General features: G+C 35.9%; 2 protein-coding genes across 3 annotated transcripts; one reads left to right on the top strand and one right to left on the bottom strand.

The window, feature by feature from the left end:
- The first annotated feature begins 6,000 nt into the window (after positions 1 to 6,000).
- On the top strand, positions 6,001 to 8,837 carry LOC107765349 (putative UDP-arabinopyranose mutase 1). Its single transcript, XM_016583987.2, has 4 exons — positions 6,001 to 6,402; positions 7,475 to 7,725; positions 7,847 to 8,015; positions 8,228 to 8,837. The coding sequence occupies exons 1-4, from the start codon at positions 6,091 to 6,093 to the stop codon at positions 8,582 to 8,584; spliced, it is 1,089 nt and encodes a 362-aa protein (XP_016439473.1). The 5' UTR covers positions 6,001 to 6,090; the 3' UTR covers positions 8,585 to 8,837.
- Positions 8,838 to 9,807: 970 nt separating this feature from the next.
- LOC107765350 (uncharacterized) lies at positions 9,808 to 23,076 on the bottom strand. Of its 2 annotated transcripts, none has more exons than XM_016583988.2 (14): positions 22,839 to 23,076; positions 21,148 to 21,255; positions 20,913 to 21,044; positions 18,595 to 19,167; positions 18,224 to 18,368; positions 17,792 to 18,103; positions 17,339 to 17,635; positions 15,839 to 16,710; positions 15,667 to 15,752; positions 15,349 to 15,567; positions 14,873 to 15,001; positions 13,813 to 14,175; positions 12,362 to 12,477; positions 9,808 to 10,195 (listed from the first exon to the last, which is right to left on the bottom strand). In XM_016583988.2, exons 1-14 carry the CDS (start codon positions 22,938 to 22,940, stop codon positions 10,098 to 10,100), a joined length of 3,552 nt encoding a protein of 1,183 aa, XP_016439474.1. In that variant the 5' UTR covers positions 22,941 to 23,076; the 3' UTR covers positions 9,808 to 10,097. The 2 variants fall into 2 exon arrangements, with proteins under 2 accessions (XP_016439474.1, XP_016439475.1); XM_016583989.2 differs by having other exon boundaries at positions 17,339 to 17,500.
- Positions 23,077 to 24,501: the final 1,425 nt, after the last annotated feature.

The raw sequence follows: 24,501 nt of genomic DNA, 5'->3' as shown, positions 1-24,501 counted from the left end.
ATGTACTATTAATTCTATATTGAACTGTACATGCTGAGCGCGTCACTACTTTCAGTCCAATAGTTAGTTTTGTTACTTACTGAGTTTATTGTACTCACGCTATACCTGAAAATGAATCGATCCTGAATCACCTGAAAACCAAAATCAACAATTGACACAAGTCATAATATGTCATATGAAACTACTCAAGACTTCAAACGGCTTAACAGAATGCAAATGCTGAAAACGACCGATCGGGTCATTACAGGTTGTGGCACAAGATTAAATATAATTTGTCTTGATTATGAGAATAGTTTAATTCTGACTCCTTGTGCTAATATATTTTGTATGTATTGAACGAATCAAGTAGAGATAAATATTTTATACTGATTTAATAAAATAATTTCTCTAGTCCATTCAATGTACTTATACTCTTAATCTTGATGTAATTATTATTAATTGTGTGTGTCATTTATTATTTTGATTTATTAAAAGGTGAGATACTTTCATGGGTCAATAATTCTGGTAAATTGGACAATAATGATATACATTAGTGAAGTAATAATTAGCTGATAGAATTCATGTCTCGGCTTTTGAGATTGATGATACTCCTTTATGAAAACTTTTAAGTTTTCATGTGTAAACTCGGCCGGTGGATTTTGTATCCGGCACATGAAATAAGTTAGCGAAAGTCTAAAGGAAGTAATCAATAAATTAAATTGACAGTAATTTAATTTGATTGATTAGTATCTGAATCTTAACATGGGGAGTTAAATAAGGCTTTATGGAAGAATTTCGAAATTGAACTAAGAAGTGCAATTACGATTTTTTAGTGGAATAATTCGTAATTTATTATGGTAGAATTCAAAATTAATTTCATAATAAGGAGTCTTGTTAATTAAATTATGTGGTCTCTACTGTGCCTAAATAATAGAAAATAAAGGAAACAATTCCTTTGTGGAAAAAGAAAACCCAACAGGTTTTGGAAAAGGGTTTTACCCTAAAAACATGGCTATATATATCTCATATAGGGCTGGCCATTTTTTGCACATATTTTCCTTGGAATTTCGCCAACCCGAAATTCTCTCTTTCTGGATATTATTTGGGTAACATAGTAGAAGACTGAAATATTTTATTGAGGTCGTAGTCTTGCTACTCTGGAACTGGAGATCGAGATTGATCTGCTTTGTCCACGCTTCAAGAGGTAACTCGTATAATCTCCATATGTGCTAATTGTTTAATTTACACGTGAATATGATACTGAAATTGCTTCCGTTGTGATAAATAATCCAACACAATCATCACTCATTCCTTATGATTCTAGGAATTTAGGATACAAAGAGCTAGGCTCAACTCAAAATTGCTAAGTAAGGATATTCATTAGAATTAATACGCATTGAGCGAGTAGTTAAATTATTTTGACAAATAAAATTATAGTGAAAAATTACAGATTTAAAAGGTTTGTTGTACCTCTCAAAAAAGGTTTTTAAGAAAAGTGTTACAGGTTTTTTGTTGTTGAGGAAAAGTAATTTTATTAATGAATTTTTGTGGTTATAATTCTATTTGTTCATTTGATTCTTTTCTCACGAAAAACGTATTATTCAAAGTTCAAACATAGGATGATGCTGACTTTCTTAGATGTATTTGATCTCCATGAAAAGGAAAAACGTCTCTTAACCACTTCAAATTTTTTTAAAAAAATATTATTTTATGTTTTGATTTCTTTGTGAACATCTTTTTTAGTTATTGAAATAAACATTATAAAACGTTATTGTGTCTAAATAGGTTTCATCGTCGTGGAAAATACGGTAAAATTCTTAATAAATCAATTAATATAATAAAATTTGTCCTTTTCCTTGTTTCTTTACGTTCAACATCTCTTCCATTTACTTCCTTGGCAATTTCAAATTAGTTAGAAATCTGAGCAATTTTATATAAATTTAGACCAGAAGAAAAATTTAATGTAGCTTGCCTTTAATTGTAGATTACGGAAAAATTCTTACTTTTAAATTCGTACATACTACTTCCTCGAAAATCGACAATAAATGTTGATCAACAATAAGAAGTCAAAATTCGACTTCCTTATATATATGGCTAGACTTTTTTTTTTTAATTAAACGGTGACCATTGAACATTGATGTGCAAAAAGATACATAGTGAGTTTGACATCCCAAACTTTGCACATGATCATTGAGTTGTGACTTTCACTCTATATCCTAACTAAAGGATAGCAAAAACAATGTTATAGATGATGTTAGATGGTTTTGTGTGCTTTATTTTAAAAGTGGGTAAGCTCCTGTCCATATTTACTAGACCCCTTATATGGCTAGAAAGATCAGAGAAAAGGTTGAAGATCTTGTTTTCTTCAATTCTGTGACTCAGAGTTACTAAACTGTCGGTTGGTCTAGTAGCTTCTCTGAAGCAGTGATTGATGTTGAAGTTGTGATCTTCAATCATTTTTTGGATCGCTTTTACTTGGTTGTTGATATTTCATGGAGGTTTTCACTCCCTTTTGGCACATTTGACCATTAGGAGTGAGTCAGATTCTTCGATGGCCCTTTCTAGACCTCTGTCGGCACACCTTTTCAAACCAAGGAGTAGTGCTTCAACTTCTGCATAATTACTAGTGCTTGCTTCTAAAGAGATGGAGTAGGCAGCAATGAAATTTCCTTCTTGGTCTCTAATGATACCTCCCCCTCCACATTGCCCATTAGAGCAACTTCCATCACTGTTCAACTTGACTAATTGAGCAGGTGGTCTGACCCATTTCACTGGGAAGCTGCTAGTCTGTTGAATGTATGCTTCATAGGCTATGTATATACTGCTCCAGCTATCTCCAATACGAACTCTGCTAAAATGTTTCTTGATAATCTGTAAAAGAAAATTAGTGATATTAGAACTAGTTCTATATATTGAGGGTCTAGTCCCTTCAAACTTGTTGCAGCATCTTGATTTTCAGAGCTCCCAACAAATGATAGAAGGAAGATTCTTAGTGATGAATCTCGCAATTGGATTGGACGGTTTGTGATTCCACCAACTCAAAAGAGTCATGTTCAGGCTGTTGATATTCCAATCAATACCCAAGGGGCCCGCAAATTTTCTCCAAATATTCATAGCAAGATCACCTTGAAAGAATAAGTGATCAATGTCCTCAAGTTCAGTTCGGTTAATAGCAGGGTTACAACAGTAACATTGGGGATTTAGAGTGATTTCAAGCATACCCGCTCTCTTGTCAGTGCATAGTTTGTTACCAACTACTCTCCACACTAGAAAAGACATCTTGAATGGTACCTCATTTATCCATAAATTATTATAGAAAGAGTTATGGTCGTTCCTTTACCTTATAGAATTCTAGGTATAGCTGATGGTAAATTTTTCTGAGTTGGAAAGGCTCCAGTTAACTTTATCACATCAATTGTTGTCTAACTCAATGTCCAAGGACAAAAGATGAGTTTTGGTGTCTTCATTTTGGATTGAATTGTGAGCATGTTCCAGTTCTAGGTATTATGATGAAGAATTTCATTCATCTTAATGTTAGGCAGGGGGCCTCTGAGGGAGTAATCCTGTATAGGGGTCCCAAGGGGCACCAGTTGTCAAACCAAAAGGAGACATCTCCTTTTCCAATGTTTCAAACAATATTGAGCTCCATTTCTTCTTTGATGTCACAAATGGCTTTTCAGTTTTGCGAGTTCCCCTTATTCCAAGTGGTAGTTATGGGATGCTTCAATTCACAGTATTTAGCAATCATGAAGGATCCCTAGAGAGAGTTAGTAGTTCTAAGGTTCCACCACTATTTAGCTTTAAAAGCTTTGCAGGTATCAGTGAGCCTCCTAAGATTAGCACAACCTTCACTATAAGGGTAGCACAAGTTCTTCTATGCTGCCCAGTGATACTTTCCTCCGCTATCTTGCCATGACCAGAAGAATCCAGCCACAAATTTCTCTATGAGATCTAGAGTTCCTTTGGGTGGATTCACAGTAGCCAGTAGATGTATAGGGAGAGTTATAAGAGTATGTCTGATGAGGATGGCTCTTCCCCCAGTGGAGAGGAGTTTGGTCTGCCACGCTCTGATTCTACCCATGACTTTATTCACAATATCTGAATAAAATTCGATCTTCTTTCTCGCTGTTGTGAGAGGGCATCCCAGATATTTAATAGGGAAATTTTGGTATTTCATGCTAGTGATAACTTTTATTCTGTTAATAGTGAACAAATTGGTCTTGGTGCTCATTGCAAAACATCTCTTGCTCTTATTGATAAGTTGTCTAGAGATCTTCTCATATTTAGTTAAGGTACTCAATACCAATCTCATGGACCTCTTGTTTCCATTACAGAATAGAATTGTGTCATCTGCAAATGAAAGATGGTTAACTTTAGGACAGTTAGTATTCATATAAAAAAATTTGTAACCTGCTCTATACATCATTTGAAAAAGAATTTCAGCACTTAAAATAAAGAGTGAAGGGGAGAGTGGGTCTCCCTGTCTTAAGCCCCTCTCAGATTGGAAGAAATCATTTCTTCTTCCATTAACCAGCACAGAATATCAATTATTGGATATGTACTTGTGAATAATCTCAATCTACTGCATATATATGGCTAGACTAGAAACATGGAGGACAAAAAATTTACAAGTGAAGAAAATTTTTACTTAAAGCGATTTAAATCTCCAATCTTTTCAATTTAATCACTATGTCAAGAACTCATTATCTATTTTTTTTTTCTTTTATATAGTTAACAAAGAAATAAGGAATTCCTAATTTGAAAGCAGGGATCAGAAAACGTCAGTTAGGGTAGCCTAAGAACTGTCCAAAATAAAGATTCATTTAAAGATTTCGAGAAATTATAGATAAACATTTTCTAGGACTTCAGGTTTCCACCTCTTAACATTGCAATTTTAATTGTGAAATCTTAACCTCTAAATTGTTTATCTATACAACAAAATTTCTCTTTATTTAGAGCAATTAAATAACATTTAATTCTAGTGAATTAATGCCGTTACTACGTTTTTCAAACAAACGAAACCTTTTATGAAACATTAGTAGTATTCATGCACCGACGGTGCAGCAATATTTACATAATCAAGTAATCTGATAAAACAGTGACAACCTGCCTTCAGAAATTAAGATTCATTATACACTCTATGTATCTTAAATCTTATTTAAATTAGTCCTAGAGTTATATGGTAAAATTAAATGAGATGTGCACGGTGCACAAACTCAGGAGCGGAGCTAGCCTTTAATTTGCGTGTTTAGCCGAATTCAGTAATTTTGGTTAGAATTTTGTATTTATTCTAAGAAATTTATTAAATATGTATAAACACTTAATTTAGAACTCAATAACTTAGAAGGACTAAAATCATAAACTCATAAGCTTGAAAGTTAGAAAATTAAGGCCAATGAAATGGCCACTCATGATTTATTGATCCCTGTTTGTCTTATGGACAAACCTTTAAGGTCCAAAGTGTTACTCATGGGACAACACTTGTTGTACATGGGGGTCGTTTGGTAGGATGTATTATGGGAAAATAGTATATGTACTTTAGCTTTAGTATTATTAATCCATTATTTGATAGTGGTTTTCAACCTACGTATGACTGTATTAGTTATATACCATATTTGGTATTATCCTTACGTATAACTAATATATAACAAACTATGACATTAGTAATACTATGATTTTTAATATATCAAACCAAACATTGAATAAGAAAAAATCTCAACATACCTAATCTCATTATATTTAATCTCAGTATTATTATACACTATATTCAGTACTATTCTTATATACCCTACCGAACAACCCTTTAAAGTTCCGACCATGGGAAAATGATCAAAAAAATAATAATTCACTCCTTAAAATTATGGCTCTCTTTTTGCGTAAACTGATCCGAGCACCGCACTGTAAAAATATTCTAATTTAGCCGTACAAATACGTGTAAACTACTTCGCCGAAACACAGAGTCACCGACTTGATTTAGTAGTATTTCAGTCAACAATAACATCATATTTTGTACACTTTCTACTTAATATAAATAGGACACAACCCCTCAATTCTCGTACAATACAATCTCTCTTTTTTCATTCATTCACTCTCCTCCAATTTTCTGCAGCCATGGCAGCAGCAACACCATTGTTGAAAGATGAGCTTGATATAGTAATCCCCACAATAAGAAATCTTGATTTCTTAGAAATGTGGAGACCATTTTTTCAGCCATACCATTTAATTATTGTCCAAGATGGTGACCCTTCAAAAACCATTAAAGTACCTGAAGGATTTGATTATGAACTTTATAATAGGAATGATATTAACAGGATTTTGGGTCCTAAAGCTTCTTGTATTTCCTTTAAGGATTCTGCTTGTAGGTGCTTTGGTTATATGGTGTCTAAAAAGAAGTATATCTACACCATTGATGATGATTGCTTTGTGAGTATCTTTTTCAAGATTCCATTTTATTTTATTTTGCCATGTATTTTTTGTTCCGTTTATTTGTGATTATTTAGATTTGATTTTTGAGTGGTGGGGTTGAAAAAGATTGGATCTTGGTGAATTTTGAGGGGTTTTAAGGTAAAGTTTGGATCTTGGTGAATTTTTGGGGGGTTTTAAAGTATTGAATTTAGGGTTTTTCTGGGGTTTATGTATGTTTGAGCCAATTTAGGAAATTTAGTAATATGTTTTGATAATTGTTGTGGATCTCTTCAGCTGAACCGTATTTGGTTATGATTTTATTTTGGACCAAGAATAGGAGATCTGATTGATTGGAAGCTTCTGATCTGCAGTTATATCATGTTTTAGGATCGATTGATGCATAGGCTTACTCTTTTTATTTCTATGTTTTTAAAATTTTAAATAGCTAGTAGTATCTCTTGAATTGTTTCCTTCTATTTAAGTTTTCCATAGTTTCTGTGTGAAAAAATTTCACAGATCTGTATGTTTTTTTATGTGAAGTAATGTGGCTTGTTAAGTGAATTCAGGACCTCATTGCTAATCAATTGATCTTACTCTTTTGCACTAAAGATGAGGTCTTTTGCATATGATTACAGATAAAAGAGGTGCCAGATCTTGTAACACCTTCATATTTTTTTGTTGCTTTGTTTCTGCTCTCCTTTTTAGATAAATGTTGTATGGATTGAGATTATATGTTTGTGCTCTTCTGTGAATGTAAACAAGGTCCAAGTGATGATGAATGATTTCATATGATAATCATTGTTGAAAAGGTTTCGATTAGCTAGCCACCACCAGATTTGCATTATTTTCTAGCTTGGTCAGTCACATGGCATTGATGAAATCAGTTTGAAATGTCTTCCGTATCTGAGTTTTGCTTTACTAACAACGTGGAACCTTGCATCTTAGGCCCATAAGTTTGGCAATTTGTTTATGAGATCGCCTTATGCATCGTAAATAGGAAACTTATTCTATTTGATTATCTTGTTCCAATGCCATGATTTCAGAAACTCTAGTGCTGAAATGCTGAAAATTTGTATCTGCTCATGTGAAGGTGGCCAAAGATCCATCTGGCAAGGAGATCAATGCACTTGAGCAGCACATAAAGAACCTCCTGTGCCCATCCACCCCGCATTTCTTCAACACTCTGTATGATCCATACAGAGAAGGTGCAGACTTCGTCCGCGGCTACCCTTTCAGCATGCGCGAGGGTGCTCCAACAGCTGTTTCTCATGGCCTGTGGCTCAACATCCCTGACTACGATGCACCCACACAGCTTGTTAAGCCTCATGAGAGGAACACAAGGTACTTATACTTTCCGTAAGCCAAATTTTAGAGCTTATCTAATTACTCGTAGGATTGAGCTTATCTAGTTTGTCATTATCTGGAAGCTCTATATCGAATTAACATTAATATGTTATTCCAGGTATGTTGACACAGTCATGACAATTCCTAAAGGCACTTTGTTCCCCATGTGTGGAATGAACTTGGCCTTTGACCGTGAGCTGATTGGACCAGCAATGTACTTTGGTCTCATGGGTGACGGTCAGCCAATTGGTCGTTACGATGATATGTGGGCTGGCTGGTGTACCAAGGTACTTTTACTAACTATATTTCCTCTAATTTTGTTTCTTGGTAAAATAGAGGTCTATAGCTAGTGCTATTTGAACTAATATATGATGTCCTATTTGTTCGTTGGTTTTGATCATGGGGAGTTTGAGATACCTTGGATGAACACTTTGGCCTTTTATGAAGCATTTTTGTAAACAGCAGATAAATCTGACATAAAATATCGTCAAACTTGTAGGTCATATGTGACCATTTGAGCCTGGGAATCAAGACTGGTCTGCCCTACATATGGCACAGCAAAGCGAGCAACCCTTTTGTTAACCTCAAAAAGGAGTACAACGGCATCTTCTGGCAAGAGGAGATCATCCCATTTTTCCAGGCTGCAACCCTTCCTAAAGAGTGCAAAACTGTCCAGCAATGCTACCTCGAGCTCTCGAAGCAGGTCAAGGATAAACTTTCCAAGATAGATCCCTATTTCACCAAACTCGGAGACGCCATGGTCACATGGATCGAAGCTTGGGATGAGCTCAACCCTACTGGGGAAAACTTGGCTAAGCTATCCATCTCCAATGGTCCAGCAAAGGCTGCAAAGTAGATGCTATTTAGCTTTTGCTCCTTTTCTTAAACGGCTAAGAGATTTTGAGTTGAGCAGAGCTTGAATTACTTATTTATCTTTATCTATTTAAATGTTTTAATTTTGGTTGAGAATTTGTCATATTGCTGCTATGTAGACCAGCTTTTGCTTCCCTACTCTGAAACATCATAGGAGTATTATTTATTAGGTTTAGCTCCAAACTTGAGATTAACTTGAGATTATTATCTATATCAATAAAAATGGTTTAGTTGCAGCTAGGCTTCCATAATCGTCTCTTTTTGTTTGAATTTGGTAATTGAAGATTGATATGTTGATGCTGATTTCTACTCTATCATGCTGAATGCTTGATTGGGACCCTTTAGCTTTGGCAACTCCGTTATGCAACTTAATTAGAATTCTGCTACTCTGATGCAACACGAGTAGGTAGCTCACTAGAATTCTGCTACTCTGATGCAACACGAGTAGGTAGCTCACGTAAAGGGTAGCTTGGTTCACAAAGCATTCCACATTCACGCATAGTCGAGGAAGGGTCGTACCCCACGGGGTGATGTAGATAGTCTATTCTAATGCAAGTATTAATGGTTGCTTCCACGGTTCGAACCAATGATTTATAGGTCAGACGGAGTTAACTTTACCGTTGCTCCAACGCTTCCTTCGAGTAGGTAACTCACAGGAAATGTTTACCTTGATACAAGTACTAAATCATGCAAGCAGAAATCTCGTGAAGAGCTTAAGGTACTTCAAAATGGGACACAGTTTTAATGTTGGTTAGACCTTATGTTTGATTAATTTGGCCTTTGGGTGCCCATCAAAACCCGTGAGCAAAATTACCAAATACTACTGCCCAGATCGAAAGTGTTGAGTACCTCCCTTTTCCTTTATTTTGGTTTCTTATTTGAACATTGCGACTTGATTGAGTAGAACAAATACAAAAATATTCATCCGATCTCAGCTGATTTGGAGTTTATGCGCAAGATTGATTAATTAAATTTGACATTTTGCGTAATTGATTGATTTGAATGTCTCTGTCTATGAGGAAAACATGGTCCATCACATGTACAAGAAGTCTATACTGCCATTGGCAAAATCGTTTTAGCTGGCAACCACTCTTCCAATTTTTGCAAGCGCGACAGCTTAGGTGATGACTGGAAGTAAATTCGCCTAAAAGCGATATACTACAACAGCTTAGCTGATCATTTGATGTTAAAAGTGCACGTCAGACAAATAATCAAGAGACTAGATCTTCATTATTTAAGATCTAACTTTAACCTGTTACTTACAAATCTATAATGGTACTGGATTGGGATCAACTAGAACCAAAAGAAAGATACTATCTGATACATACAGATATACAAAGAGCTTCGGCCAACAAACCTCATTTCTTTGACAACAATGCCTATCAAAGCTAGCGGGTTTTAGACATTAGGCTTAACTCGGGAAAACGGGGCAGTTACGTCCATCAAAATTGTTAAAGGTGGACAAAGAATTACTTATTCAATATGAAGAAAGCCTGTTAAGATCGCAAATATACCAGTAGCTGACCTCCATCACTGGCTATTGCAACTGCACCATGGTTCGAATCATCAGTAGCAATGCATGACACAGTTGAACCTGAAAGAAGAATCAAGAATATTAGTAAAATTCTAACATCACCAAAAGACAAACCGATTGGCTGTATTGAGAAAATAGTAAGGAAAAGGGGTGAAGGATGACTAGATCTTGGGAAAGGCTGACCAAACATACAACAACAACAACAACAACAACAACAACAACAACAACAACAACCCAGTATAATCCCACTAGTGGGGTCTGGGAAGGGTAGTGTGTACGCAGACCTTACCCCTACCATGAGGTAGAGAGGCTGTTTCCAATAGACCCTCGGCATCCTTCCCTCCAAGAACTCCCCACCATGCTCTTGGGGTGACTCGAACTCACAACCTCTTGGTTGGAAGTGGAGGTTGCTTACCATCAGAGCAATATTTACCATCTTATTTAAAAAACGACCCTCATGTCACTACCCTCCAGAGGAAGTAATTGAAACAAAAAGTCAAAATTTTGAAGCTGAAGTTTGTTCAATAAGAAGAGATTGTGCGACGGCACTCTTACCCCAGCCAAAGGACAACTAAAATAATAAAGTTTTTAAACCGATCAAAAAAAAAAGTTTTCAATGCAGTTGAGCGAATCCTGTTGTTTAAATCTCTAAGGGGTCGTTTGGTTTGAATACGGCTTATGCTGGAATAAGTTATGCTGGGATAAGTTATGCTAGATTAGTTATGCTGGGATAAGTTATGCTAGATTAGTTATGCCGGGATTAGTTATCCCGGTATTGTTTTTTATCCACTGTTTGGTATGTTGTATTAAAAATGACAATTGCATAATTTCTAAGAAGGTATAAGTGATCCCGGCACTAATTACCCCAACCCCTACAAGGTATAAGTTATCCAGATACTAATTTTAATCCCGGGATAACTTATACCAGGTTTGCTAACCAAACAAAGTATTAAGGTGGTATTAAGAGCTTCAGAAAAGACCTAGGGTCCGTTTGGATTGGCTTAAAAAAAGTGGCTTTTAAGTTAAGTGCTTAAAAGCACTTTATAAGTGCTGGAACTTGTTTTATAAATAAACAGTTACGTGTTAGGATAAAAGTGCTGAAACTTAAAACAAGCTGATGAAGTGTTTGGTAAACAAGTGCTGGTAAGCACTTTTTCTTGTTAAAATGACTGAAATATCCTTAAAGTTGTTAACATTATAAAGAAGATGATAACTATAATATTATATTTTCCGTTCATAACTTCAAATTCAAGGGTAACACGTAAATTCATTGAATGATTTGATTTTAGAATATAGTTACACCAATTAAAAAAAAGGAAGGATTCAACTACCAAAAAATTTAAATGTTATGGAACCAAAAAAAGAAGCTAAAAGAACAATATTTACAAAATATTGGAATGTATCAAACATTATTTAAAAAACTAATGTTTGCTTCGCGTTAAGAACTTCAAGAAATTGACAAATATTGGAGAATGACAGTAACAAAGGCAAGATGAAGAACGAAGATTAGAACTGACATAAGGAATGTGACGAGGAAGAGAGCAGCACTAGGGAAGAAAGAAAGGAAAGGGAAAAGAGGGGAAAACAATGAATGAAAGTGTAAAGAAAGAAATGAAAGGAAAAGAGAGGAAAGTTATGGAAGAAGACGAAGAAGAAAGCAGAGGTTGTTGCAACAAGAATGGAGAGGAGAAAAGCTAGTATGTTGTAGGGTTTAGGGTAATTTCGGGATTAAGAAAAATTATAAGGGATAAGAATGTAATATACTTGGTCAAAGCAATATGGCTTTTAAGCCAATTTTGAAAAAGTTGGGTTTTCCAGTTTATTGGTTTTGGCTTTTTTTAAGCAGATTTTAACTTTTTTTTAAGCCCTTTTTTTGGTTGCCAAACACTTCCACAAGTTTAAAACTGCTTAAAAGTTAGTCAAACCAGCTCTATATCTACTTATACCTCATACCAAACTACAAGAGTTTAAAGTCAATACAAGTATGCAGTATGCTACGATGCCACAATTTTGTCAACAAGTGATCTTTGGGAATTCTTAAATTCCTAAGTTCCTGAAAGTGATAGTGTGAAGTAACCTAATGTTAATTGCTGAAAATCAAATTTTCCAGCTGAAAGTAAGTTTGTCCAGAACCCAAAATAAAAAAAAGCACATTTAGCATAGGAATTCGACTTTAACTTGTAAGATTTGAGCAATAAACTAAAGCACTTGCAACAAAAAGAGTACCTTTAAAGTGATGCAGATTTTGGAGCCTTTTCCCTGTAGTTAATTCCCACGTGTAGACAAGCCCATCACTTCTCCCAATAATCCCATGACCAGCTGAAAAACCAAGTGCAGTAGCCCTGAGAGGAAGATAGGCTGAATGGTCACTATTTATCGAAGGCCATTAAAATTACATTTTAGTACTTCTATAAATATTTTAGCACTTGATGCAAGAACCAACCTGCTATCAATCTGAGAGAAGATTAGACTAGTAAATACAATAAATTTCAGGAATCTAGATTAAAGATCTTAGCCTACAACGCGCAGAAACCTTCTTGCATTGCAGGCAGTAACAAACCTTCTTCAAGTAATTTCTAATGTCTCCAAGAATGTTTTAACAAAGTTTACTAAGGGGTATGACTGTTTAAGGATGTTCAGTTCGCCAAATTGTCACCTGATATAAAGTAGCATCCAGTACAAAGGGAGACAATAGAGAAAGTGTCCCATCATTATAAGTGAAAGTAGAGCTCCTATCTCCCTCAATCATTCTAACCCCCCCCCCCCACCAACCACCACCACCACATGAAAGAAGGCCCTTTTAACATTTTCAAGAACTTGAGCTGATATCCCAGAAAACCACCAAGGTAAAATCAAAGTTGCTGGAAGTAGTTTTGAATGTCTACTTAATCGTACAACAACTTTGAGAGATATCTAATCTTTCAATTGACTCTACCTATAAAAAAAAATGTTTCAGTTGACTTGAGATGTTGAAAGATTAAAAATTCCAGCATTTGAATGACCAGGAATCCTGCATACATTGATTAATCTTTTGGTATTCAAGTATCAGAATCTCGCATTACCCATCATCAGAAGCTCCATCATGATAATAATCTACAGCATACATTATTTGCAGTGGCGCTCTAACTTTACTCATTTTCTATCCCACAGAATTAACTTTTTCAGGTCAACTTCGTAACACCGTGGTATTTAAGCAAAGGTAACAAATTATAATAGGACAAAGGGCAGATAACAAATACTCCAGTAGCACATCAGTTAAAGGCTAATTGACTTGAAACATCATGCTACTATGAGTTTCAATGTCTCTTGTTTTGGGTTGTGAAGACAAGGATTTGGAGGACAAGCTTTCAACGATTTCTGGGAATTCATCTCGGGAGCATGAATCACTTAAAGAACTACATGATTTTGCAATTGACCACTAAGTGAGGACAATCCAGTTTGCCAAACCCCAAAACCTGATATCAAGCATGTATGCTTACCCAATCTTCAACAACCACAATCTCCTTTAGTCTTTTAAACTGTAGGATGAAAGACACAATGGCCCTTGGAACTAAACGGGCATTCCTCCCTTTTGTGATTATCAACAATAGCCAAATGAAAAACGATTAAAAAAAACACTGAATTAAGATTCTCAGATATGTTTTCCAGAATTTTCTAGTACAAGATTTTGGGAGTACCTTGGGTCAAGAGAATTTCCCATGATCACTGTGTTATTAACCAGTAGAGCGAGCCTCCACCAATGAACTGGGTCGGACTGCTGCTCGCTAGATTCATAAGCAGGCTGATTTGGGTCAGGAGAAGTCAAAATCAGAAGCCAGATTGCCACATCTTTATCCTCTGATGAGCAAAAGGGTCGATTGTCACTCGTTTCCAAGAAAGACATCCTTGTGGCATCTGTTATTTCGTCAATAGTCTCTTCTGTGACCCCGGCAGGATCACTGTACTTTCTTTGCCATCTAAAAAGACTGACTGGAAGGCATTGAAAAGCAGAAGTACTGGCAGCAGAAAAATTCGACACAAGCATGCGCTTCTTTATATCCCTGAATATAACCAAAAAACTCTGAGTGGGGGCAGTAAATAAAAAGCTCTAGGAGTCTTAAGCACCAAATGTATGCACCAAGCTCAGCAGAAGTTCTCATCTCAGGATTTGCTTTGTATATTTATTTATCTTCTGGAATGGAAGAAAAGAAACAAGGCATATGTATATCTCATCCTTCGCGAAAAAGAAAAATAGTGAAAACAAAAGTAAGAAGAATAAGAAAACAATAAACCAAAATCTATCCAGACTAATAAGTTATAAAATTTGCAGTAAATTAGCTGCTATCAAATAATACATATTAATTTCAAGCAAGAAGCATTAAAGCAAAATTATGTGTAGTATGCATATTCATTAAAACAATAACACTGCAGCCAGCCCTGATTTTCTGACATACTGCTTCTAATTGATTCTCTTTTTAGGTCTTCTTTTAAGCTCTAATCGAGGATAACCAACAGATATTTACTTATTTACATAAATGTGTGTGTATATGTTTTCTGGGTGTATATGTGTGTATTCTTGAAGCTATTTGCACATACAATTGTGTAGAAGCTGGAGTTAAAATCATTAATCTGTTTAATTTTTTGACAGAATGAGCATGAGTTGCTGAAGAAAGAAGTGAACTATGAAGAGAAACAAAATAAGAAAATTGATCAGCAGTAAAACGTGGTGTGCAGTTAAGATGGAAAGAGGTATTTTACCATAGGCTAAATTCCCCATATCCATTGTACCCAAGAACCAAACTAGAAAACTTTGGTATTCTTTTCAACTTCATTGAACAAAAGGGTGGGCAGTCAGGTGGCAGCAAACAGCATTCTTCCGTCTCCGCACTGCAAATTCAGAATTTCGGGAGCAAATCAAACTACATAACAAAAGAAATTAAACATAAATCACATAAAAAAGCATCACAAGTTGTAAGCTGGACACCAGTTCATTGGAGTGAAGAAATGTTTACATAAGTGGCAGAGTACAATAAATGATTAATAAAGCACATAGTTACCGTCAAGTGGACTAGTATTGCAAAATTTTTGACCCTAGAACTGATAAAATGATTGGATAAATACAAATACAAGAAAGATAAATTTAATAATAACTCATCAAAGTTATAATCACTGCAAGATCAATATTATGATGGACATGAATAAACTTGAAAACCACAATGCTCAAGAAGAGTCACCTCCATTCTGAATTCATGACCCATATGTACAGCTTCCCACTTTCATCCACAGCAACAAGGTGATCAGGTGGACAAACCAATATATAACATACACTTAGAGTTGTTTTCAGTTTAGCAATGAGAGAGACATAACCATTTCTAATTTGCACGATTTTTACTGCATTTTCCTCAAAATGATTCGGAGCACATGATGAGCACCGACACTTTATGTCACCCTCCCTGAGAACAAACATGGCAGATCAGCACATTAGCATTCATCTATTCTGCAACTAAAATATAAACAAAAGACCAAACACTTGTGTCAAGTGAAAATGCAACCTGCAGCCAGGGGCTTTTACACTGTTGAACAACACAAGTGATTGCCCAATTGGTGTCAACTGCACAGCAGCACTATCCAGTTCAATCTGCATAAAACAATTATAGATTATGAGATGCTACACACCAAGCCATAGGCCCACAACATACCATTGAAGAAGAGCAAACATCTCACATCTCCACCAAAGGCACTGCCAAAAGATGGAAAACTTATGGAAGCATGACCAATAAAAGAAGGGCACCCCCTTTCTTCTCCTGCCATTGGGACCTTGTACATGAAAATAGTTCTATCCTCATGCAACGGCTGACCACATAAAACACAAATGTAAAGATCATTTTCTTGTGTGCTCAATAGCATTGATGAAACTGGCATGGGATGATCATAGCCTGCAATAAGCTTGAGAACACCACTTCTTTCACTCTCAGTCTTTAAATCTTTATGGGCCTCCATGCTTAAGTTCTCATTTTTCTCAGTGGTGTCAGCAGAAACATTTATCCTCTGGTTTTGCTTATGTAACAAAGGACCAGTAAACCTGACAAAGTGTTGGTCTCTGGACAATTTTTCAGTCAATTTGCCTTCCGATTTGATTGCAGTTGAATCAAGAAACTTTGAAGTTTCAGTATGGTTTAGCATCCAATCCATTTCTTCTTCTTGTGATCTCAAGACCATGTTAGAAGGTGTACCACTGGTATTAGTGAACCTTTCTTTTGTATGGAAGTTAAGGGGCCGTCCATCAATGTGGGGTTCATCAGCAGATATCGATTGTTCGATTTGGTGCTGCTTAGAAGAGCTTCCTTGCAAGGAATGTGAGGTGCGCATCCCATTTATGCCGGCACTTGTCTCTGGAACAGAATCATCTCTGACATCTCTGCAGATGATACTTTTGGATAAAGAAACATGTTGCACCATTGATTCGGCAGAAGGTGGAACGTTAGCTAAGCGCCCACTGATAATTGCACCTGTCCTTTGGGTTCCACTAATTTCCTTTCTTGATGCTTGAACAAATTTCTGTGTGCTTGGTAAGACATCATTTTCTATTTCTGTCCCTGTTCAACAATTTATTACTTTCAATCAATTAGTCTACAGAGAGTAGTTCAGCTCAAGAGACCGCGAGCTCCTATCTCATCACTATATAGGAAGCTTTGAAGTGCAGACTAGCTACATAAAGAATAATCACAAAAAAAGAGGTGTGAAGTATTACAGGGGTATATCAATCAGTCTATTCACCTTTTGTCAATTTTGAAAAATCAGTCTAGGAAAAGCACACAGGGTAAGCTTATTATACCATCTTTCAACATTAGTAGACAGGAGGGGAAGCCCATTTCCTAACATCTCAGATAGAGAGAGACAAGCTGAAAAAGAACATGGTCATACTTGAATCAAGAGGTGCAGTGAGCTTTGAATAAGCTGACAATGGCAAACTTAGAATTCACGAGAGAACATTTTTCACTAACAGACTGGAAAAGAAGCCAGTATTGAATCTGCAGGGAAGCGAAAGGCTTGAAATGCAGAAATTTTAAAATGCCAGTGATACAAATTAAATGGCCTTGGGGCATGTGACATCCTTTTATGTTATGTGCTCTGCACATGCTAATTGGAAGAAAATTGGATGAACAGCAGCTACTCAGGCCCCGCAATCAAAGAATCCACAGATTTCAAGGGAGATAAAATCACCTGTTTCACCATTGCAAACTGATGGTGCTTCTGAATTATCATTCTTTGATGGCCCCTCGATTTCAGATCTGCAGGTTTGTAGACCTCGAACACTTTGATCTTCTTTAGAAACTTCAGCTACTTGTAGGATCTGAGCTAAACCCTGACTTGGAGTATATCCACCTTCAGCATTATCAAAACTATCAGGAACAACAACTTCTGCAAGAGAACAAGCTGTAGATGCTGGAACATAATCTTGAACTAGAAAATTAATATTTTCCTTCTGTCTGAGCATTGAAGTCTCATCAAGCTCACTGACTGCAAAAGAAATAAAGAGGGAACTAACAGAAGCTAGAATTAAAAGACTTCATGATAGATCTTCAGACAAGCAATGATTGATATAGAAACTTCGAAATTGCTCTATAAGAGCAGCAATAATCAGCTGAAATTTGAAAGTTACAGGCAACAGTTTACCAGATGTGTCGATCTTCTTATTTTCGTCTTGAGAGTTACTACCAGATATTTCTGGTGACTTTTTAACATTCTTTTTCTTTCTAGAGTATGTACTAAGCAGAGGAAGTGCTCGAGGAAGGAGAAGTGTCATCATTGAGTTGGCTATTTCATGCCCAACAGAATCTGACTCATTTCTCTCTGAGTTCACTTCCAAACAAGACGTATCCATTTCACTTTGTGGATGTGAATCAATTATTAGAGAATCAGGACTAGCGGTAGTAACAGCAGCTACACCATCCTTCACAATATCTGCGGCGAGATCGAAAGAATCATCTACAGAAATGACAAGACAAGCATTTAATAATTTATCAGGGAAGAGAGTTAGAAGATAATGCAAGATGCAGCACTATGGGACACGGCACAGGTAAGTATTAGCTCATAGCCTCATAGTACCTGGCGGGTGATCCAAAGTATCAGGTGCCCAAAGATTGGCATCATTAATTCTTTGTATTTCATTCTTAACTGGTGGTTCCTCATCCTTCTCTTCGGCCATTTGGTTTTTGATCACCTGCTCTTCCAGAACTTTTGACCTATCAAACTGTGAGAAGTTAAGAAAATGTACCTAGCTAACATATTAAGTACACAAACAGCTTGTAGAAAAAGGACACCCTTGGTTTTGTTGTTTACATGGGGAATATTAAACAAAAAGCAGCGGGAAAAAACTAGTAGAAAAAAAAGGAAAAGATGATGCAAAATGAATGAGAACAGTGTATCGAAGCATTTGCTTTAAATGAAAGGGAAAAAGGAAGAGTAGACACACTAACCGGCTTTCCATCTTTTAGTATTTCCATAGATTCTTCTAAGGGTAAGTTGTTCTCAGGATTTAAATGCTTCATCCCTCCTTGAGAACTATGACTATCCACTTGCAGATGATCATCTTTGTCAAAAGATTCTTTGACCAGAACCGAAACTTTTTCTCGTTCAATTATTGTTTGTGAGGTCTCTGACTCTTGCAATGCTTCTGAACTATTGGGAGACCCTTTATTTGCGGAAAAGGGATGCGGATGTTCACCATATTCCTGTTGGTCAGATTTCAAAGCTTTGACGTTGAAACTTTTATTCTGACATCGAGGTTTTTTGAGACTGCTATTGGCAGGTGACTTGGTATTATTGGTTCTAGCTTTCCTATTTCTCTTCGCAGCACTTTGTGGTTTTGCCATGTGTGGTAGCAGATTAGGATCTGCTTTTGATCCAGCGGTTTCAGTTGGTTTTACTGCCCCAGATGTCTCATTCCCAAGAGAGTTAGACGACAAGATATTCTGCTCTGGCATTCCACTGATATTCGTCACCAATTCCCTGAGTAACCTCTGGACAAATGTGTTCTTGAACCCAAAAAACTGCACTTATTCACGCAATGAGGAGAAAAGAAATAAGAACGTTAGGCCCGTTTAGTTAAGTTTTGATCTTTTAATATTCCATTCAAAGTTAAAAGAAACTTTTAACAACTTAAGCACTCTGCAAGCCAGCATTCAATAAATTGACACAAAGGTAATCTTAATAGTACAAGACAGTCCATGAACAGATAATAAATTGCGTCAGAAAATGTATATCCGCCCACTAAATGTCTGCTAATATAAAAAATAGATCCTAAGCACGCTGCCTGAGTGTCTTACAAGTTACAACAAGCCTCAAAAAATTCTTTTGACGAGCTTAGCTTCACATCTCAAGGACTAAATTTGACATGTAGGCTATTTACAACATATCTTTCAACAGTATGATGTATAAGATCAGGTCACTGAACTATTTTAACAATCATACTCCAAAATGATATGATAAAGGCATTATGGTCGCTTCCAGAAAATTTTAGGATTAGCATACCTTTCTTTGAGGTAGTTAATTGTGTCGAATGACTTTTGGCAACAAAAGAAAGCATAATGTGCCTAAAAGTACTGAAATCATTTGTTGTTTTGCCAAAAGGAAATGCACAAATCTTCTCAAAAGATGTCATAGTCCAGGCACCAGAAACACCAGTTCATTAGGCTCGTAACATAATATACTATCTCAATTCGGATCAAACTCCTCGAAAATGACTCAGTTATTGAAGAATCTTTAGATGCAGATACACAATAACTAATGAAGGACATTTCAAACCATCCTACATAAGAATAACGTCATAAAGGAGCCAACTCATAAAGCAAGGCCTTACAGGTCCTTAAAGGAGCTTGATGAAGAAAGGGTTTGAGTATTGAGTGCTCTTGCAATATTTTAGCTTTTATCCTCTGAAACAATAGACCAATTCACCATAAGATTGGGCCACCTATGGTGGCTGCATGTCACTCATAAAGGCCAATGCAGTTCAATTTATGTCCATTCTACCATCAGCTTACTGCAAATGGAAGCATTAGTGAAGGCAGAGTTATTTGAACCTACTTTCCATCAGTTCACTCCAGGCCAAAGGTTTAGGTTGTTAAGTGAAGACTTCAAGCTCATTTCTAATTTCTGCAGTAAAATCCACTGCAAAATGACCTTTAGAAGGAAAATGGAGATTCTTATACCCATATATCTATAGTCAAGGTACCAACTAATGGAAGCATGAATCTTCAGATAAATGCTTTTGCCACTCTGCTCTGAAATGTGGATGCCTCGTGTAATTTCCAATACAAGAAACTACCAACTTAGACATATCAATCTTAAAACAATTTGAGAAAAAAAATTGTTTACTTGACCCGTTCCATTAGTTTCAAAATATAAAGTACTTTTGATATGACCTCCCCTCCTTTAGTGTCCTTATTCTCTTCTAAAGACTTCTGGGAGAACGTACCAATTGGACTTCTTATTAGAGATTCCAAAATGAATATAGAAAATGGACATCTTTTGTGCGCATCGTCTTTTGGATGAAAGCTCAATGGCAGTCCAAATGAACCCTGCCAGCCCATCAGAACTCCAAACCCAAAAATATAGTTCTTCTTAGAACAAAATTGCATGCACGTTTTGACTTCAGACTAGACCAAGGAGACTAACTCTTGTTACAACAGTATCAATATTATCAAACATTGTAAAGTTAACATCTAAAATGGAAAAGAACAGAACATTTTACTATCACAGTATGTTAACTGGTTTCATAAATATGAACAAGACACACCTCCACACCATCAATCTTACTGGAGTATCTCTTTCCATGCAACAGTTTTATTTGATATCCTCTTTTCTGGAAACTATCCCATACAATATCTGCAGTTTGCCCACTACATGAATGCCCATCTGTAGAACTGATCTGTTGAAGGCAGAGAGAAGGAAATTATTATTAATCTAAAGCTAGAGACGAAATAAAAATCTATTCAACATGTTACAAAAAAAAAAAGAATCTTTGTACACACCGTAAATAACGGCCCGTTAAGGCCTTCATGAATTTCCATTTTGTAAGTGATTCCATTTTGGGTCCTTAGAGCATTGTATCCAATAGGATAAGGATAGCGGTCTTTGCCCTGCAAGTCAAAAAAAGCCAAATTAAGTGATACTGGAATATCTCTTACACGGTTCGTTATATAGAGACAGCTGTAAATCTGTGTGTTATGCTTTCTTGATGATATTTAGAGCAGAAGTTTCAAGCAACACTGTAATCTATACGAAAACGAGACAACCAAACTCTGCCTTTGGGCTCCTAAATAAAGATGTACTATCTCTGTAACACATATAAAAGATAAAATGGACCAACATAGATCAACATACCATGCTGAACAGGCGATAAAATTCTGTTAAATCGTATACCTGTACACCAAATGAGGATACTCGTCTTACATCTATTATGGACGCAAGTCATTTTCCATTCCAGTCCTACACTGTACTTGCTCATACTAACATTTAAACATTATTTCCACAGTGATACCGATAAAAATCACCAAACACTCCTTCCCGATGCCTCACCTCATCCTACACCATTGTCACATTCCAGTAATGCTATATCCAATCAAACATCAGGAAATGACTTAAGAAATGATATTTGACTTGGGGAGAATTTTTTCATCACATCAAACAGCACCCAGATCAATACTAGAAATGGTCATACTGAGACTTGAATCACAATCGCAATGTTTCTCGATTTCTCTTTTGCCTATAAGTGATCCATGATTTCCCTCAAAATTGATTCCCAAAGATTACATGACTGGAAAGCATAAATCTTCAACTTAAGCTCCAAAGATCTACCATAAATTTAAAAATCACTAGAATTTCTCGGCACATTTTGCTAGTATAGAATACTTAGTTTAACTTGTCAATGTACAGCATTTGACACAGTTCAGGTAAGATAAACTTAAGATCGCGTAGAGCATTTGGCTGCAGCTGGTCATCCATAATCAATCAAAACATGGAGCTTTTACTTAACAGTCAGAAGGAAATAAACAAATCCATTTCACATTGATATTAGCGCAAAAATTTAGCTCATTAGTTTTCAGATAGGCAAGAAATCCGGGAAAAAAACTCATGTAACACCAATTAATGCTTCAAAAGCTCCAAAATTAAAATATAGGCTACATCACTGAGCTGAATAGTTCATCAATTGATCTATAACCAGAATTTCTATTCAAACTACGTGGACTTTAAATTTTATGCAATTTTACCCACAGAGAAGAACAAAAGGTGGCAATACACTCATATGTACAACCACTAATGCTTCAAAAACTTAAAAAATTAGTATGCTAGCTACGTCGCTCAGCCAAATATATAGTTCATCAGTTGATCTATAAATAGAATTTCCGATTCAAAATACTTGAGATAAGAATTTATGCACTTATACATATAGTAAAAAAAAAAGAGTTTAATTTCTATGTGCGGACGGTATAAGAATTATATACACGATCAAGCCACTTAAAAAGCAATTGTAGATAACTCAATTTAATAGCATTAATTGCTAACCTAGAGTAAAAGGTAAGAAAGCTGTTATAACATGTTAAATTGCGCTAGTTCATTAGTATAACTTAAATCCGAAAAAAATAAAACAAGTTGTTCGATCGAAAAGGAACTCACAAATTCGAAACATTTTATAGAAATAACGGAGATGAAGTTGTTATACCCTAGAGGAGCTCCAGTATTTCTTATCCCATTGACCAGTGTAAAGCTTGCCGATTGATAATATCTCCAATCCGTCTGATTTCTCCGAGTTACTCCTCGCCATTGAGATTCTCACACACACACACACCGTCTCTCTTTCTCTTTATCTCTCTAGAATTTTTTGGAAAGAGAAATTGCAGGAGAAAACGGAGGGGCCAGGGGAAAGAGGAGAGTTGAAATGGCGGGAATGGAATTCACAATTATCTTGCTCCCTCCTAAATTTCGTGCTCCTCAATTTTTTTTGTTATTTCTCCTCTTAAGTCATAATTTGGTAAATATGATATTTGGTATTTGGTTTAAGATTTCAAAAAATATAGGTATGATATTTGGTATTTAAAAAAATAATATTAAAATACCAATATCCTACACGAAACATATAAGTTACATAAATAAGTAATGTACTAAGTGACATAATACTTTTCTTTGGATGTCATATTGATGCGGGCACTAAAGTCCCTAAACTCCTCTAGGAAAATAGAGGAACAAGTTAGGCCGTAGATTGTAATGTTTCTATAATTTTAGAGTGTTTCTTACTTATGTATTAATGTTGCATCTGTTGGATTAGTCCTTGTTGTATTCTCTAATGTCATCAATTAGCTCTACATAAGTAACAAGGCGATTTTAATGATCAATTTTATTCTTTTATGTATTTTTTTTCTCTCTATGGGTTAATACCTGCAAATTTTGGACAAAAATTTTGTCAAAGGTTAGGTAAACTTAGAATGTTTTTTTATTTTTGTATTTGTGACTACTTTAATTAAGAATATTACAGTCTATGACTCTATGCACTAGTTAATATTCAAGTCGAATCTGTCGCGCATGGCTTGCCTAGTTAATATTCGGGGTTGTCCAGTTGGTTTGGAGGGCGGTCATCTATACGGATGACCTGGGATCGAATCCCCCTCAATACCTTCTGGGTTGAGCCTGTCGCACATGTCTTGCCTAGTGAGGTTTACCTCCCCTGTGTGGTTTGCAGGCTATTATACAGGAGGAGGTTTACCCAGTGCGCACCAAGTGTAGCGGCTGCGGGTTTCCTTCTTATCAAAAAAATATTCAAGTTGAATAAACCGAAGTTATTGTACCGAATAAACCGAAACCGAAAGGAGAAAAACTGAACTATACCGAGTATAATTAGGTACGATATTGGTATAGCATTTTAAGAAAACGAATACCGAAAATACCGTACCGAAATGTTCAAATAATGTATCTACCGACCGACTAACACCCTACTTGCACGTATTGAAGTGACAGTTTAGTCCCTAAAATCGACACTTGTTTTGGCATTGCCCCTGCTTTTTCTATAGTTTGAAAAAACATCAACTTGTATAGTTCATGATCCAGTGATACATAAGGAAAAAGGGTCAAATTTTGCCCATATACTATCTGAAATTGAGCGATTTCATAGTTCATTAAATTAATTATCTAATATTATCCTCATTTTAAGGAAATAGCCCCACTTTTGCGATTCGCCTTTTCAAGGACAAATACGGTATAATTTCCTAATGATAAGGCCACAAGGGTGTGATGGACGTCCGAGTAGATACTGTTACTACTATTATTTGATTAGATATGTCAGATGATAAATTGAATAATTTTCAATAGTATAAAAGCAAATGTGGACCTTT

This window comes from Nicotiana tabacum, chromosome 24 (genome assembly GCF_000715075.1).
Source record: "Nicotiana tabacum cultivar K326 chromosome 24, ASM71507v2, whole genome shotgun sequence".
NCBI lineage: Eukaryota > Viridiplantae > Streptophyta > Magnoliopsida > Solanales > Solanaceae > Nicotiana > Nicotiana tabacum.
Note: the sequence above shows the minus strand (reverse complement) of the source record. Positions and strands in the feature narration are given on the sequence as shown.